This window comes from Bos indicus, chromosome 1 (assembly GCF_029378745.1).
Source record: "Bos indicus isolate NIAB-ARS_2022 breed Sahiwal x Tharparkar chromosome 1, NIAB-ARS_B.indTharparkar_mat_pri_1.0, whole genome shotgun sequence".
NCBI lineage: Eukaryota > Metazoa > Chordata > Mammalia > Artiodactyla > Bovidae > Bos > Bos indicus.
In genome coordinates this window covers 4,532,974-4,551,310 of record NC_091760.1, presented here as the reverse complement: position 1 = coordinate 4,551,310, position 18,337 = coordinate 4,532,974, and the positions used below count along the sequence as shown (strand labels likewise).

Below are 18,337 nucleotides of genomic sequence, written 5' to 3'. Positions count from 1 at the left end.
AGGATGTGGAGAAAGTGAAATCTTTGCGTCGCTGATGTAGCCCACTGAAATATTGTCTAGCACTTATTTTGAACCAAAGTTAAAAAGCAAATCAAAGAGAAATGAAATTGTATGTCCACAAAGATGTGTATACCAATATTCTCAGCAGCATTATTTATAACATTCAAAACTCGGAAATAATCTTGTATTGGTTTGCTAGGGCTTCTGTAACAAAATAGCTTAAATAACAGAAATTGATTGGCTCACAGTTCTGGGGACCTGAAGTCTGAGATGAAGGTGTCAGCAGGATGGGTTCCTTCTGGGCTTTGAGAGAGAACTTGTCCCATGTCCCTCCTCTAGCTTCTGGCAATGCTGGGTTTTCCTTGGCTTTGTAGCCTGGTGGGCTGCCGTCTATGGGGTCGCACAGAGTTGGACATGACTGAAGCGACTTAGCAGCAGCAGCAGCATCCTCCTGATCTCTGTCTTCATCTTCACATGGTGTTCTCTCTGCCCGTGTCCAAATTTCCTTTTTATAAGGTCACTAATCGTATTGGGTAAGGGGTCCACCCTACTCCATTATGATCTTATATTAACTAATTTAATTTCAAAAATCCTATTTCCAAACTAGGTGACATTTCATGGGGGTTAGGACTTCAACATATGTATTTTGGAGGTTCACAATTCAACAACACATAATAAATCCAAATGTCCACAAATTTGTGACTGGAAAACAACTTATGGTGTTTCCATGCCATGGAATACTCTTTAGACATAAAAAGGAACAAACTACCAACAAAGATTAAGCTCTGAAACATTATGCTGATAAGCCAGATGCAAAAGACTACATACTGTTTCCATTTATTAGAAATGTTCAGAAAAGCAAATTTACAGGGTAAAAAGCAGATTAGTAGTTGCCTAGGGCTTGGAGTGGGAGAAGGGCTTAAGCAAAAACCAGCATGATGAAACTTGCTGGGCTGATGGAAATGTTCTAAAACTGCATTTTGGGAAGGGTTGCTAATTACAAAAATTTACTAAAAATACTGCTGAAGTGTATACTTACAATGGGTGAATTTTTTATAGTACATGAATTATATAGTAATAAGGCTATTTTTTTTTAAGTTAAAAAAAAAAAAAACCCAACAAACCTCTGTGGGTGGACCAGCAATCTGAATTTTAACAAGCCTTCTAGCCAGCTCTAAAGTATAGTAACATCTGAGGGACTTCCATGGCAGTATAGTCGTTAAGACACCTTGCTTCCAATGCAGAGGGCACAAGTTCATCTCTGGTTGTGGAACTAAGATCCCACATGCCATGTGGCACGGCCAAAGAAAAAAAAACAACCCAGGATATTAACATTTGAGAATCACTGCTCTAAAGAATGTTTTAACCAGATGAACTTGAGAAAATGTCAGTGGTTCCTGTGTGTGTATGTGTGTGTGTGTGCTCGGTCCTGTCCAACTCTTTGTGACCCCCATGGGCTGTAGCTGAATAGGCTTCTCTGTCCATAGGATTCTCCAGGCAAGAATACTGGAGTGGGTTGCCATTTCCTTCTCCAGGAGATCTTCCCTACTCAGGAACTGAACCTGAGTCTCCTGCATTGGTAGGAGGATTCTTTACCACTGAGCCACCAGTTTCCTACCCAGTGTGGTAGAGAATCATGACGACAATTATATCCCCTAAAGGGAATAAATGGGCTTCCCCAATGGCTTTGCTAGTAAAGAATCCGCCTGCTAATGCAGAGATGCGAAAGACACGAGTTCATTCCCTGGGTCAGGAAGAACCCCTGGAGGAGGAAATGGCAACCCACTCCAGTATTCTTGTCTGGAGAATTCCATGGACAGAGGAGCCTGGTGGGCTATAGTCCATGAGGTTGCAAAGAGTCAGACATGACTGAGTGTGCACACACACAAAGGGAGTAGGTAACTACATTTTCAATACAAATCTGAATAGCATGTGTACTGGGTCTGATACAGAGCCCACACTTTGGGTGACCCCAAGGTTCACAGTTCAGTTCAGTGCAGTCACTCAGTCGTGTCCAACTCTTTGTGACCCCATGGACTGCAGCCCACCAGGCTTCCCTGTCCATCACCAACTCCCGGAGTTTACTCAAACTCATGTCCATTGAGTTGGTGATCCGGTAGGACCGTGGGCACTGGAACGGCTGTGAGGAGATTCCCCACATCCAAGGGCAAAGGAGAAGCCCCAGCAAGATGGTAGAAGGGGTGAATTCGTGTTTAGAATCAAACCCCATTCCCACAAGAGACGCTCAGAGTGCTCAAACAAACCTTGTGTGCACCAGGACCCAGGGACCCCACAGAGACAGACAGAACTGTGTGTGAGCGTCTCCTGTGGAGGTGCCGGTCGGCGGTGGTCTGCCGCAGGGGCAGGGGCTCTGGGTGCAGCAGACTTGGGTATGGCATAAGTCCTCTCGGAGGGGGTCACCATTAACCACACCACAGAGCAGCCAGAACTACATAGGACTGGGAAACGGACTCTGGGAGGGCACAAGCAGAACCTTGTGCACCTGGTCCAAGGAGAAAGGAGCAGTGACCCCACAGGAGACTGTCCTGGACTTGCCTCTGTGTATGGGAGTCTCCAGCAGAGGCGTGGGTTGGTGGTGGCCTGCTGCAAGGTTGGGAGCACTGAGTGTGGCAGTACATGCATGGGATCTTTAGAGGGAGGTCACCATTATCTTCATTACTTCCACCATAGTTTGGCCCCAGGTAAATAGCAGGGAGGGAACACAGCTCAACCCATCAACAGAAAATTGGATTAAAGATTTACTGAGCATGGCCCCGACCATCAGAACAAGACCCAGTTTCCCCCTCAGTGAGTCTCTCCCATCAGGAAGCTTCCATAAGCCTCTTATCCTTCTCCATCAGAGGGCTGCTGCTGCTAAGTCGCTTCAGTTGTGTTCAACTCTATGCGACCCCTTAGACAGCACCCCACCAGGCTCCCCTGTCCCTGAGATTCTCCAGGCAAGAACAGTGGAGTGGGTTGCCATTTCCTTCTCCAATGCACGAAAGTGAAAAGTGAAAGTGAAGTCACTCAGTCATGTCCGGCTCTTCGCAACCCCATGGACTGCAGCCTACCAGGCTCCTCCGTCCATGGGATTCTCCAGGCAAGAGTACTGGAGTGGGGTGCCATTGCCTTCTCCAAGTAGACAGACTGAAAACCACAATGACAGAAAACTAACCAATCTAATTACATGGACCACAGCCTTGTCTAGCTCAATGAAACTATGAGCCATGCCACGTAGGGCCACCCTGAGGTTCACATCTGTGTTCAAAAGGATGCATCCACCTCAGCACTTCCAGCTTCCTCAGGCACCCAGATGCACCCTTGTCCTGAATGAAGGTCTGAATCTGGACTTTTCTTTTCATGGTATCAATAAGTGGCAGCTCTATCCTCCACTCTGGCACCCAATCCCCACATCTGGGAGCTACCCTTTGCCCTGCTTCACCCTCACGCTGCAGGTTTGGTCAGGTCCTGAGGCTGAAGGTTCCTTTTTCATTCTCTCTGCTCTGTTTTCTAGCAATGGCCTCCGACCAGGACCTTATATCACTACTCCCAAATAGCCTTTCTGCCCTCAGTTTCACTTTACTCTCTTCTGATCTACCCACATGAGTATCTAGGATCCATCTTACTCATGTACCTAATCAAGTCCCTTCCTGATAAAACTCCCCTGGTGGCTTCTTCTCTCTTTCAGTTGGAACTTACTTTGAACTGCATGTAACAGAAGCCTGGTTATGCTTGTTTAACCAAATATAAGTTTTATTTATTCGTAGGATACAAAGTGCCAAGGTAAGCAGCCCATTTCCAATGAAGGCCATTACCAGTTTCTTATGTAACTTACAGCAATGTCAAATGCATCTACCATTTAAATAAACACAATTTAAAGATGTGAATGTAATCGGGCCCAAGCACACTGTTTTCAAAAATCTCCTGGGTCTATGGGGTCACAAAGAGCCAGACACAAATGAGCAACTAAGCACATATACAAAAACATATTTTTCATCAGCAAAAGTTTTGGTGATAATCCCTTTGCGATGTGTGATGTGAAGCAGATGAAAAGAAAACTACTTATTTATTAAGCACCATGAAGGTGTAAAGGAGGATCTGCCTTGGGATTTCAGGAGAAAAAAAATGATTTTGGGAAAAAAGGGAGATGAAATAAAGGAGTGCTGTGCTGTGCTTAGTGGCTCAGTTGTGTCTGACTCTTTGCAACCCATGGACTGCAGCCCGCCAGGCTCCTCTGTCCATGGGATTTTCCAGGCAAGAATACTGGAGTGGGCTGCCATGCTCTCCTCCAGGGGATCTTCCCAACCCATAGATCGAACGCAGGTCTCCCGCATTGCAGGCAGATTCTTTATTGTTGGAGCCACTGGGGAAGCCTGAAATAAGGGAGAAAAGGGAGAAATGAACCCTAAGAAAAGAAAAGAAGAGGAAAGGGGTGGAAATGCAAGACTGAACAGCTGGTCTACCTTCTCACTTACTTCTTAACCAAACATTGATTTTCATGCTCAGGAACACCAGAAGGACACACGGTAAACTGCTGAGTCATCTGCACATGAGGCAATCTGTTCCAAGGCACCCAGTCCTCTCCATTCCCTACAAAACTCAAGTCTCTCTGGGTCAACGTGCCTCATCCTGACTGTCAGAGGCCAGCCACATTCCTGGGCTCAAGACAACCCAACCTCCTTTTGGATTCCCTCAACTTCCTGGAGATAATGACTCTCAATGGGATTTGAACTTTTCAAAACCACCTGAGTTCTCTGATCACACACATGACCTTTGGGACTAGATTAGGGGGCAGGAGCACCCCAAAGCCACAGAATCGTGGAATCTCAAGGTTGAAATGAATAGGCCTGCCAAAGAATGCTCAAACTACCACACAATTACACTCATCTCACATGCTAGTAAAGTAATGTTCAAAATTCTCCAAGCCAGGCTTCAGCAATATGTGAACCGTGAACTTCCTGATGTTCAAGCTGGTTTTAGAAAAGGTAGAGGAACCAGAGATCAAATTGCCAACATCCGCTGGATCATGGAAAAAGCAAGAGAGTTCCAGAAAAACATCTATTTCTGCTTTATTGACTATGCCAAAGCCTTTGACTGTGTGGATCACAATAAACTGTGGACAATTCTGAAAGAGATGGGAATACCAGACCACCTGACTTGCCTCTTGAGAAACCTGTATGCAGGTCAGGAAGCAACAGTTAGAACTGGACATGGAACAACAGACTGGTTCCAAATAGGAAAAGGAGTACGTCAAGGCTGTATATTGTCACCCTGCTTATTTAACTTATCTGCAGAGTACATTATGAGAAACACTGGACTGGAAGAAACACAAGCTGGAATCAAGATTGCCGGGAGAAATATGAATAACCTCAGATATGCAGATGACACCACCCTTATGGCAGAAAGTGAAGAGGAACTCAAAAGCCTCTTGATGAAAGTGAAAGAGGAGAGTGTAAAAGTCGGCTTAAAGCTCAACATTCAGAAAACGAAGATCATGGCATCCGGTCCCATCACTTCATGGGAAATAGATGGGGAAACAGTGTCAGACTTTATTTTGGGGCGCTCCAAAATCACTGCAGATGGTGACTGCAGCCATGAAATTAAAAGACACTTACTCCTTGGAAGGAAAGTTATGACCAACCTAGATAGCATATTCAAAAGCAGAGACATTACTTTGCCAACAAAGGTCCGTCTAGTCAAGGCTATGTTTTTTCCTGTGGTCATGTATGGATGTGAGAGTTGGACTGTGAAGAAAGCTGAGCACTGAAGAATTGATGCTTTTGAACTGTGGCGTTGGAGAAGACTCTTGAGAGTCCCCTTGGACTGCAAGGAGATCCAACCAGTCCATTCTGAAGGAGATCAGCCCTGGGATTTCTTTGGAGGGAATGATGCTAAAGCTGAAACTCCAGAACTTTGGCCACCTCATGCAAAGAGTTGACTCATTGGAAAAGACTCTGATGTTAGGAGGGATTGGGGGCAGGAGGAGAAGGGGACGACAGAGGATGAGATGGCTGGATGGCATCACTGACTCAATGGACGTGAGTCTGAGTGAGCTCCGGGAGTTGGTGATGGACAGGGAGGCCTGGCGTGCTGTGATGCATGGGGTCACAAAGAGTCGGACACGACTGAGCGACTGAACTGAACTGAAATGAACACAGGACAGGGGCAAGGGCATAAAGGGACGCCTTTGTACCACATGGATCTCCTTCCTACAAAACAACTTAGGAATGTGTGTCAGACCTTCATCCTTCAGGGACCTGGGAGCTAGGTAACACTGCTTTGTGGCTGGCTTATGTCTAAATTGCTAGCAGTTCCTCGGTTCAACAGCTAGTCTTTGTTTCTCCATCTTCATGTTTCCTGGTCATTAACTCTTTGAAGTCAGTCCAACGTATTGCGTGGGCTTCCCTGGTGGCTCAGTGGTAAAGAATTCATCTGCTAATGCAGGAGATGGGTTCCATCACTGGGTCGGGAAGATTCCCCAAGAGGAGTGCATGGCAACCCACTCCAGTATTCTTGCCTGGAGAATCCCATGGACAGAGGAACCTGGAGGGCTATAGTCCTTGGGGTTACAAAGAGTCGGACATGACTGAGCGACTAACACACACAACCCTGTTCTAGAGGAAGGGGTAAGACTCTTGTGGGAGCATCTTCTCAGCTCCACACCTCTCCCCAGGGGAAATACCGCCTAATGAGGAACAGAACAAGGCCCTCTGCAGTGTGGAACCCCTTGCCTAGGTGTGAGGGTAGTTCTAGGAATGAACCTCAGGGGTCCTCGAACCCTGCATGACACAGCCCTGGCACTGACCCAGGCTTTGTCTACCTATCTCAAAAGAGGAGGAACCTGGATCCCAGCACCACTGCACATGGGGTAGATTGTTGGCATGTGAACTGAAATCTGATTCCAACTTCCTGGAAGCCAAAGAGACTTTGGCCTTGGGCAAAGGACCTTTGGCTGTGATTTGCACATTTATGCAACGTACAGGCTAACTAGAAAATGCTAGTTGAGTACAACAAGCAAAATTACAAATATGTATACTTTCAAGAGGATGATAAAAAAAAGTGAACTGTGTACCTGTGATAGATGACGGTATGAGCCCAAAGGTAGAATTAAATAAGTCATGTGCAGCCAAGACGTGGCTGAAGTAGTTTCTGCCTTGTTTCACTCTGACCTTGAACTAGGTCTCACTCAGCATTTCACCATCCCCACAACTGTGTGTGTGTATTACGTCACTTCGGTTGTGTCCGACTCTTTGCTACCCCATGGACTGTAGCCCACCAGTCTCCTCGGTCCATGGGATTCTCCAGGCAAGAATACTGGAGTGGGTTGCCATATCCTTCTCCAGGGGATCTTCACCACCAGGGCATTGGACCTGGGTCTCTCACATCTCCGGCACTGGCAGGCTTTACCACTAGCGCCACAACTAAATCCTCCCTACATTAGACGGAAAGGCAGATTGTGTTGGGAGTTCACTGGGAGAAGCAGAGGATTTCAACAGAAATCCCTAGCAGCCAGATCTCTCCTCCCTTAGGTGTGTCCCTCATCGGCCCCTGTCTGGGTCTCCTTAACTCCCTGTTTCTTTTCAGTATACTTTCCCCATCTCCTCTTTTGAGTCAAGTAGGTCCAGCTCTTGCCCTCAACTTGCCTACTTCACTGGGCATGAAAAACAGCTGCAGGTCAGAATTTCTCAACCTGCCAACATGAAAGCTCCCTGGGAACAAGGGAGGAAGGTAAATTCCAGGTTCCCACCGCAGACCCACTGGGTCAGAAACACAGCAATCTGCAGTTTAACGAGCCTTCTAGATGAGTCGAAAGCGTGCTTCCTGATTGAATTAACCTCATCTCTGAAAACAGTTCACTCATCTTTGTTACTCAGGCAGCCCGCTGAGGAGGGAAGAGGAAGATTCTTCTCTTGATGCCCCCTGGCAATCCCGTGGTTATCAAACTATTTTGCCAAGAAAAGCATGTTTGTGGGGTTGGGGCCAGATGGTGGCGGTGGTGGGGATTCTCCTGAGCCAAACTGTTGCAGACAAATGCACAGTGAAAAGTGTAAAAGTGAAAGCGTCAGTCACTCAGTCCTGTCCGACTCTTTGCGGACCCCACTGGACTGCAGTTGGCCAGGCTCTTCTCTCCATGGAATTCTCCAGAGAAGAATACTGGAGTGGGTAGCCCTTCCCTTCTCCAGGGGATCCTTCTCACTCAGGGAGTGAACCCAGGTCTCCTGCATTGCAGGCAGATTTTTTACCATCTGAGTCAGGAGAGAAGCAAATGCATAGTCACTGTAAAAAAAAAAAAATATTTTGAGAGAACATTAGTAAAAGTTAAATTTGCATTTCCCAAAGGTACCCACCCACAGTCTCCTGTACATCTTTCTAGAGATATCTGAGCACACAAGTAAACATGTTTATACTTTTAAATAAAAACCCACAGAAGAAACGCCTTCCTTGAAGGTTAAGAAATGTATGGAGGTATCATTCACCCATTCTCCCCCTCTCCTTGACTGTTGGGGCAGCAGACAAAACACAGAGGGATGTAGAAATCAATCAGTTGGCTTTTTTTTGGGGGGGGGGCATTTTCAGGTTTGTGGCCTTGCCACACAGGAAATATTTGAAAAGACGTAATTCTGACAACCAAATACGTAAGTTTTATGGGTTTAGGACTAAGAATTGCGGAGAAGAAAAGGTGAGACCCGGGACGGAGATCCACCGTCTTTACAGACCCTCAGAAAGCCACAACGCAATTAAAAAAAAAAAAGGAAATTATCACAAACACCCAGCATGAGCGTCTCAACTTGTGAAACACAAAAGCGACAACGTCAGGACCAAAGTCAGTTATCACTCATTAACATTTGCGGACAAAGGGACTTCATATCTTCCAGGCGTGCCACGTATATACCTCCCTGTCCCACTTTCGTGTACTGCAATCCGCAGATCACACCCTTTCGAGGAGAAAGCCTGGGTGGAGGTTGTTTTTTTTTTCCCCACGGATCCAGGTTTTACTGCGCGTTTTCACACAGCCCCAGGGCGGAGGGGGCCGGCGGCGCTTGAGTGACGGGCTCCCCACACCGCCCCTAGGCTCCGCCCCTCCGTCAGGGCCCCCCCGAGGCCACCCCGTTGCGGGGGAGCGCGCTGAGAGCGCGGGCGGCAATTGGTTGAGGGCCAGGTTGGGCGGGGCGCGGCCGTCCAGCCCTATAAAAGTGCGGCGGCGCGCTTCTCTCGGTTTTGCGTCGGCGTGTGTTCTGCGGCGTCGTTTTCTCTACTTGGTTGGGGCGTCTCTAGCGGTCCGGGCCGGAGAGCCTTTCCCCCGAGTCATGGCGACGAAGGCCGTCTGCGTGCTGAAGGGCGACGGCCCGGTGCAAGGCACCATCCACTTCGAGGCAAAGGCAAGGGCTGCCGGGGGACTAGAGGGGAGACAAGCGGCGAGCGCGTGAGCGCCAACCTGTGCCCTGGAGCGGGAGGCCGGCCCCGCCGGGCCTCGGGCCGCCCTCGCCACGCCTCCCTCCCCCGGCGCGCGGTTCGGCGGATCCGCGGTCCACTCCCACCCCCGGGCCGCCCCGCGCGCCCGCAAAGTGCTGAGTCACCGGGCGAGCCCGGGGGCGATGCGAGGCGAGGCCTGGGCGGGGGTGCAGGAAGGGAACACCCGGTCGGCCCCTTTGTGTGTGTGGGGGTGGGGGCGGTGAGGCCGACAACCACGGGCCCGGGAGGGCGGAGAGAAAGCGAGGGAGGAGGAGAACCGGATGCCACGGCGCCCCTTCGACGTCCGCAGGCCCCGACGGAGACCTGCCCTGCTTTGAGGAGGCCGTGTGGCTATTCACCCCCCTCCCCACCCCCCTACCCCCTTCTTGGCGGGGTCAGTGTCTGGGTCCTGACATGCTGCGGATTCTTGAGTTGCGCAGTCCCGAGGCCTGGCCCGTCCTTGAGATCTCGGGGTTGGCGGGGTGCGGCCGGGCCTTCAGGAATCTCGTGGCGTCCGTTATCCTTTTGGGGCTTCCTTTGCAGCTCCAGTGCTCCAGCTCAGGGATCTGCGAACCACGCGCACAGTCTGTGCCGGGTTTGGTGTTTTGTACAGCCCTCGAGCTGAGTGGTTCTATCTGTTCAGGTCTTTGTATTTTTATTTTTGTTTTGTTTTAATGTTTGTGTTTAAAGGAAAACACTAGTATGCAACAGTGACCCTTTACAAAAAAGTTTGCTGACACACCCTGCTCTAGGTCATGGTCAGGCTCTGTGGGGACGGAGAAGACGGCCCTGGTCAGAGCTCCAAAAAAACCCAGAGATCTAACAGACTCCCTTGTTTGGGGGGTTTTCTAGACAGCGATATTAATCCTGGGTTGCACGGCAGATTCAGACTCACCGCGTGCGTGCTAAGTCTCTTCAGTCGTGTCCAGCTCTTTGCGACCCCATGGACTGTAACCCGTTAGGATCCTCTGTCCATGGGATTCTCTAGGCAAGAGGAACCAGAGTGTGTTGACGTTTCCTCCTCCAGGGGATCGTCCCAGTCCAGGGATCGAACCCAGCTCTGCTGCATTGCAGGCAGATTCTTGACCCGCTGAGCCGTTAGGGAAGCCCCAGAGTCACTGGCAGAGCTTTTTAAAATAGAGATTCCAGGGCTCAACTCCGGATCAGTTACGTCAGAACTTGGTGCGGTGCAGTCTGAAATTTGGTGTTTTTAAAGCCTCCAAAGTGATTCATGGCGGATTGAGAATTCTGTTCATAGAGGGCAGTGGATGAGGTTCGGGAGTCCAGGGAGAGGAGGGCTAGAGTAATTTCCTTTGCACGGAATTGTCATTTCTGTGCTTGGAGTATTCCTGTAAACATTTTCAGTCATGTGACTTTGAAATTTCTTTACCGGTAGGCCTGTACTGAGAGGGTATTGGACAAACCTCTGCACGAATCATGTAAAACAAAGTGTACAGAAACACAGTGATAATACTGTGAAGCACAGATGTTGTGAGGAGTGTGAAACATCTTTTCACAGATGTTGTGAAAAGACTGTCCCAGATCTTAGGTTGCCAGTGGGTGGAAAATTGTGCTGGCTTGTTAATCTTGAGGGAGTATTTAAGGTACCAATGAGATTTACAGTGGTTTATGGAAACATGAGAGGATATGCAAAGTGTCCTATGTGAGATTTATACAAGGAGAACTTAAATATTTGAGCTTAATTTTTTCCTTTTGGTGGTTTCCAAATTTTCCGAAAAGGCTTTTTGACATTAGACTAAACTTTGCTCTTTTCATTTGTCAGACTGTCTTGTCTCTCCTCTTGCCTCTCACTAGAGAACCTAAGAAGCCTCTGAGGAATTCTTTCCCTCCTCCACTGAGAGGCAGCTCCTGGTGTCACTTAGATTCAGAAGCCAAACTGTGGAACCTGACGCAACCCGGGCCCCCTTAGTTTTTACGCCTTCCCTGCGCAGCTTGTATGGCTCCCTCTTCTGGGTTCTGAACCTCCGCTTTGGTGGTGCTCTCTGCACCTGATAAAAGACCCTTGGGTATGCAGATGTATTAAACTGTCAGTAAACTATCACCTGTACTTCTTGGCTTATTGAGTGTTTAAAATTTTTGGATTAGTTTCCAGTTTTCAAAAATCGGAAATTTTCACCTTTTAAGTCCAGAGTCTAGCTTGTCTTGAAAATCATCTGGAGAAGGCCCCTGCTGAGCCTTCGTTAGCCTAGAGTGACACTGCGGCCCGTTTCCCTTCCTCCTGCTTCCCTGACCTGTTTCACCCATTTGAGAGAATAGCCCAGTTCCCGCAGGATGTACCAGGCTGCTTACCCTTGAACTTCTCCTGTGCATTACCAGTTGAGTGGGCGTGTGGAAGAGCCTGCGTGTTTGCCTCTCTGTGCTCTTGATAACATGGTGCAGAGAGCACCACCAAAATGGAGGTTCAGAACCCAGAAGAGGGAGCCATACAAGCTGCGCAGGAAAGGTGTAAAAACTAAGGGGGCCCGGGTTTGGGGGATAACGGTCACATTTGGCTTTTTCCAGAATGTTCTATTAAATTTCGGGTTTTTCTTTACCTAGAGGAATCATAGTGTATCTGTCTTCAAAAAGAAATACAAGAGGCAGCAGTCGCCACGCTACTTTCCAGGAGCAGTGATACCTAGCCAGTGGAAAATCAGATCTTCAAGGCCTAACACGTCTTGTAACTGTCGGCCCTGTCTTTTTAAAAAAACAGAAACACCATCTGCTATTCCTATATGGTGTGGTTGCTGTGTTAGGTTTATTTTAGTTGCTAAGATCTCTCTGTGGCTGTGGAAGTAACTTCTTTGACTTGTCTATGTAGCGTGCAGTACCATTACCCATCACCTTTGCTGGGATTGCAGTGTTTTGTTTTTCTTCACCTGCTTCGGTGTTTTATTGTCCCTTCTTTTTGATCTCAGGAGTGGAAAGGTTATCTAGGTTTCAATGCCTGAAAAGCCTCGAGAAAGCAGTACTTCTGGTTAGACTAGGATCAGCTTCCCAGTGGCAATGAGGAGGATATTCTCTGGCTACAAACCAAAAATATCCATGTGGGAAACTGATAAACGTCCCTCTCCTGGGAGGAGTGGAGAAGAGGGACCATGGGATAGCAAGTTGAGTACTTCCAGGAAACCTTTTTTTTTTTCTTTTTAAGACAATCTGTGTGTTTGATAATACAGCAGTGTCTGCATGAAGAAGATGCTGAAAAGTGTATGACGTGCAAGCAGTTGGGTTCACAAGTTTGATACGTGCACATATACTTAGCCACACACGAGCACAACCTATTTGAAGTATTTACAAAATAAGCAAGAACTTACTCGTATTACACATGAGTGGTTAAGCAGCTACCTGGGGGTTCATTGCTAGAACGTGGTGGGCCTTTCTAGCCAAAAACCTTGGACACAGGCTTTTGACTCCCGAGTTGCTGTTCTTTTCACTTTTCCTGTGAGTGGTAAAGGTAATTCAGTCGTTTTCTTTGCTCAGAAGCATTTGCCCTCTTTTCAAACTTCTCTCACTTTCCTTTGACTAAAGGGAGATACAGTCGTGGTAACTGGATCCATTACAGGATTGACTGAAGGTGATCATGGATTCCACGTCCATCAGTTTGGAGACAATACACAAGGTGGGTGTTGTCCTGGTGACGAGCGATTCACAGTCACCTCACCTAGTGAGATAAACCTAGTAGTGTGTGTGTGTGTGTGTGTGTGTGTGTGTGTGTGCGTGTGCGTGTGCGTGTGTGTGTGTGTGTGTGTGTGTGCGTGCGCTCTCGTGTGCTTAGACGCTCAGTTGTGTCTGATTCTGCAACCCGTGGACTGTAGCCCTCCAGGCTCTCTGTCCATGGGATTTTTCAGGCAAGAGTACTAGAGTGGTTGCCATTTCCTTCTCCAGGGGATCTTCCCGACCCAGGGATTGAACCCAGTCTTCTGTGTCTCCTGCATTGCAGGTGGATTGTCTATCTGCTGAGCCATCCAGGAAGCCATCTCCACACATTAAAAACTTGCCAACAATTTTTTAAAAAGTCAATAGGACTACTCAAATCAGCCTCAGGGACAAAAATGACTGACTCATGGAATGGAAGGGGGAATTGATGTTTTTATCTTACTATTGGTTGATTATGTAAGAGTCTCAGGTGTTTTTAACAATAGAAAACATTGCTGCTACTCTCTGACCTTCTTGGCCTTTGGTCCTTGTGAGCTGGGGGTTGAGGGTGGGTGTGACAGGCAGGGGGTACATTTATCATTACCCTGGAAGAACAGCTCCACAGCTCCAACACAAGAGCCTTAGTTGGGACGGGGCTGGAGGGGAAGGAAGAGACAAACTGATGATGGCCTGTGAAGTGTTGGTGCTGTGGATTGAGTTTGATTTTCTCCATTTGGGATCAGAAGCAAGTTAACAAAATTTATGGGTTAAGTTGCTGTATTTGAGTAAACTTAGTCTTTCAACCTTCTGTGATGAGAACTTAATTCATTTTGCTGGAACCTGTTTTTAATGTCCCATAATTTGGTTCCTTTAAATAGTGATTTAAGGGTCAGATGTGATCCACTTCAACAATTATAAAAATTCCTGGGACTAAGAGGTGGTCCAGTGGGTAAGACTCCACCTAGTTCCCAATGCAGGGGGCCTGGGTTGGATGCCTGGTCAGGGAGAGGAGTCCCCACATGCACGCCACAACCCAGAGGCCACATGCTGCTGCCTAAGGACCCTGCGTGCCTCAACTAGAGATCACGTGTGCAGCAGCTGAGACCTGGCGCAGCCAAAGGAAAAACATTCCCGCCTCCGGTGGGAGGCGACTGCTGTTTGGCTTCGACTTACTCTGCCACGTCCTGTAACCTGCGTGTTGTCTCCCTGAGTGGGGAGGGTGGGGGCTGTTCACAGCCTTTATCCATCCCCCACCCCACCTGACAGCCATCGAGTGAAGACCCATGTCCTGAAAGAGCCGCCTCCATAGTTGTGGAAATGCTCTTCCCCGGTGCTCAGGAGTGCCATTTTCACAGAGTACAACCTTAAGGCCCAGAGTCGTGCAGGGCAGCAGCCCTTGGACTAGGATGCTGCTTTATATTCCAAAAGCACCAAGACCCAGACCGCAGCTGTCTGGCAGCGTGTTGCTGGGGAGACACGTTTTTTGTAGTTGAGGTATCCTGTCGTCTTAGGAAGTAGGATCATAATCATGGGATTTTAATAGAAGGACCATTGAAGTGCAAGTCGGGGCAGAAGCACCCAAGCCCAGAGAATTTTGTTACCTTGACCAGTGTCACACAGTAGTTAGAATTTGTCTCTACTCCCTGCCCTCTGTTGCTGTTGTTACTAGCCCAGAAGTCACATTTTGGGTCAGTACTTTTCTCCAGTTGAGGCTTTTAGCAATGACCAGTTTCGTTTTTAGAATTTATTTTGGAATTGTGATTTATAATTTAGCTGCCTTTTTTTTTTTCTTCTGTGAACAGGCTGTACCAGTGCAGGTCCTCACTTTAATCCTCTGTCCAAAAAACACGGTGGGCCAAAAGATGAAGAGAGGTGAGTGACCTTAATTCTTTTTTGAAATAATAGTGCTGGCTTTGGGCAGGGGTGGTCAGTATGGTTTACTACTTGCAGATTGTATGCTAAGATAATTGCACTTCTGCTTTTGAATTTGTTGCTCCACGTAACGCCTTGCCCCCGAGTACTGGAATGGCATTACTCCCTGGGCTAAGGAATTGACAAATGGGGACACTGCAAACGATTTGGGTTTTGTAGCGTTTATTGAATAAAGAACTAATACAAGTGTCAAAGGGAACTAATACAGGAAATGTCATGAATAACAGTACTGTCAACTACTAGCAAAATTAAAACATCATTGTGAAACTCTGGGAACTTTGTAGATGAAAATTTAATGTTGAAAATTCACTGAGACTCCCCTTGTATGTGTTCGTTTTCTGAAAGCCTTTCAGGAAAATATTAAATTTTAAGGACAAGGATTAATTTACGTTTATATCAAAGGGCTAGGGGCATAACTCTTTTAGCCATGCCAAGTATTAATAGGCATAACTCAGTAACTTAGAGTTTACCCTCTTAAGTTTACTTTACCTCTGAGGTTAGGGGTGCACCCCAAGTCTTTCCAGAGTGTTGCTTTATAGACTTGAAGCCTTGCTTGAAGAGCTGTGTGTCTGGAACATCTTGTTAGTTGTTTAATTTGTATGTTTTCAAAGTTTTGTCAGTATGGAAAAGTGGATTCTATTTGATAATACCGTATTGCTCTCTCAAGTCACCCTTATATATCTGACTCATCCATTTTTAATTTAGCTTATGAACTAAAGTTAGATAGACAGAAATTAGTCCTAATCCCTCTGCTTTTTCAATGTTAGGCATGTTGGAGACCTGGGCAATGTGACAGCTGACAAAAACGGTGTTGCCTTCGTGGATATTGTAGATCCTCTGATTTCACTCTCAGGAGAATATTCCATCATTGGCCGCACGATGGTGGTAAGTTTTCATATAATAAGGATATGCATGAAATTTCTTCTAACATATGATCATGTATGTTGTCATGACTTCACAATTGTTAATCCTGGCTTCTAAGCTTCCATATAAATTGTACGTTCCGTTCAGATTAGGAAAAGCAATTATTTTGTTGGACACTTAACAGTGAAGGTGAATTAATGGTCAAGGTCGGTTAAGACCAGTTTTGCTAAGATGCAGTAATAAAGCAGATTACCTTTGATCAACCCTGGGATTCTTGAGGCAAGAACACGAGTGGGTTGCCATTTTCTTCTCCAGGGCATGAAAGTGGAAAGTGAAAGTGAAGTCGCTCAGTCGTGTCTGACTCTTTGTGATCCCATGGACTGCAGTCCACCAGGCTCCTCCGTCCATGGGATTTCCCAGGCAAGAGCACTGGAGTGGGGTGCCACCGCCTTCTCCAGTGGAAACAGAAGCTGTCTTTGGTCTTCAGATGGCCAGGCTTTCTGTCACTACTGGGTTTCCCCCTTGCAGTTAACCAGAGCATTTGAAATCTAAAGTCTGGGGTGGACCTGGTGCCAGTATTCATTCACGTCTGCAGGTTGTTGTCACTTGCGTAACGTGTGGGAGGCCGTTGCCCCAGGCTATGTAGCCCTGCATCTGGTTCCTACGGAATGCCTCCTGAAGGCTCCCAGAGGACAGCTGACTTTCAGTAGACGCTTCCTATCAGTTCACCCTTTTATCCTTAGAATTAATTTCCTTCTGTAGTTATGAAGCAGAAAAGTCACTTATCAATGTTTGATGTGCTGTGCTTAGTCACTCAGCTGTGTCCGACTCTGTGCCACTGCTGGACTTGCAGCACGCCAGGCTCTGTCTATGGCATTCTCCGGGCAAGAATACTGGGTTGGACTGCCATGCCCTCCTCCAGGGGATCCTCCCAACCCAGGGATCGAACCCAAGTGTCCTGCATTGCAGGCAGATTCTTTACCATCTGAGCCACCAAGTGGTGGCTTAATGTTTTATGAGCAAAATTTAAAAGGCTACTGCTTGAATATTCAAGATATTTTTAGGGCCTCCCTCATAGCTTCAGTTGGTAAAGAATCTGCCTGCAATGCAGGAGACCCGGGTTTGATTCCAGGGTCTGGAAGATCCTCTGGAGAAGGGCATGGCAACCCACTCCAGTATTCTGATTTGAATATTCAAGATATTTTTAGGTTTATCTCTTATTTATGGGTCTGTAGCTAATTAGACAAAGTTTTTGTAAGTTTATAGTTTTTTTTGGTTCACCTTTCCCCTCAAACCAGTTTGTACTATGAAAGAATGTCTACTCTGATATTACTAAAATTTCTTATGGTAGATTTAGCATGTGGATACTTTGTAACCTAATTCTATGGGTTTCTCGTCTTTTTGAGATAGTACTGCTAACCCTTTATGATGTCTGCATCATCAAGAAAAAGCTCTGAATAGTAGTTTCTACTTTTTACTACTCAATATTTATGTATTTTCCTACTAGTAGGATTATTTTAACATGGTATTTTCTAATATTCAGTGGTTCTTAAAAGTCTTTTGGGTATTGTTGAGGAGATGGTAATTGCTTGATAGCCTGAGTTAATTTGTTGTTAAAACTTTTTAAAGGTCCATGAAAAACCAGATGACTTGGGCAGAGGTGGAAATGAAGAAAGTACAAAGACTGGAAACGCTGGAAGTCGTTTGGCCTGTGGTGTAATTGGAATTGCCAAGTAAACATTCCTTGGGACATGGTCTGAGTCCTAGTAACTCATCTGTTATCTTGCTAGTTGTAGAAATTTAATTTGATAAGCATTTAACACTGTAAACTTAAAAAGTGTAATATGTGTGACTTTTTAAAAATTGCTTTAAGTACCTGTAATGAGAACTGACTTATGATCACTTGAAAGATTTGTATAATTTTATAAAACTCATATGCAATTAAAATGTGTTTCATTCATCTCTGTATTTTGCCAGACTTAATCACATGTGTATTATTTGTCTGAATTTCTTCGATTCTCTCAAGCCTGCAATAAACATTCTCTGTGGCACTGTATTTTGAGCCTGTTGAAGTATTTAAATTGAAATTCTAAATTAACTTGATATTCATACATAGAGCGTGAATTATTACTAAATCTCTTACTAATATGTTGACGGGTATTAACTATCTTATAGAACTTTTTTTTGAAAGTGTTTTTAAATGAGATCATTCAAATGTTAAAATTTTAGCGATTGGTAAATTTAGCTAAGACTAAGCTGAACTTTAATCTCAGACAAATAGGCCATTCTTTGTTAGCTTTAGGGAAGTTAAGGTGGTAACTTTATTTTAAAAAGTAGCTGTTTACAATTTAAGAGAGCCCTTTGATAACTTAGTGAAATTGTAAATGGCAAGTTACAGCCTTAGCAGAGTAAGATTAATTTACCTACCTGTCAAAATGGCACATACTCCATT

At 46.3% G+C, this 18,337-nt stretch overlaps 1 protein-coding gene across 1 annotated transcript; it reads left to right on the top strand.

Moving 5' to 3' along the window:
- Positions 1-9,205: 9,205 nt before the first annotated feature.
- On the top strand, positions 9,206-17,941 carry SOD1 (superoxide dismutase 1). Its single transcript, XM_019957330.2, has 5 exons — positions 9,206-9,380; positions 12,982-13,072; positions 14,892-14,961; positions 15,789-15,906; positions 17,515-17,941. The coding sequence occupies exons 1-5, from the start codon at positions 9,309-9,311 to the stop codon at positions 17,620-17,622; spliced, it is 459 nt and encodes a 152-aa protein (XP_019812889.1). The 5' UTR covers positions 9,206-9,308; the 3' UTR covers positions 17,623-17,941.
- Positions 17,942-18,337: the final 396 nt, after the last annotated feature.

Excerpts from the sequence above, each read along its gene's own strand:
- SOD1 (XM_019957330.2), top strand. The coding sequence starts at position 9,309 with ATGGCGACGAAGGCCGTCTGCGTGCTGAAGGGCGACGGCCCGGTGCAA. Across the intron at positions 9,381-12,981 it reads CCATCCACTTCGAGGCAAAG|GGAGATACAGTCGTGGTAAC; the intron begins GCAAGGGCTGCC and ends CTTTGACTAAAG. Across the intron at positions 13,073-14,891 it reads GTTTGGAGACAATACACAAG|GCTGTACCAGTGCAGGTCCT; the intron begins GTGGGTGTTGTC and ends TTCTGTGAACAG.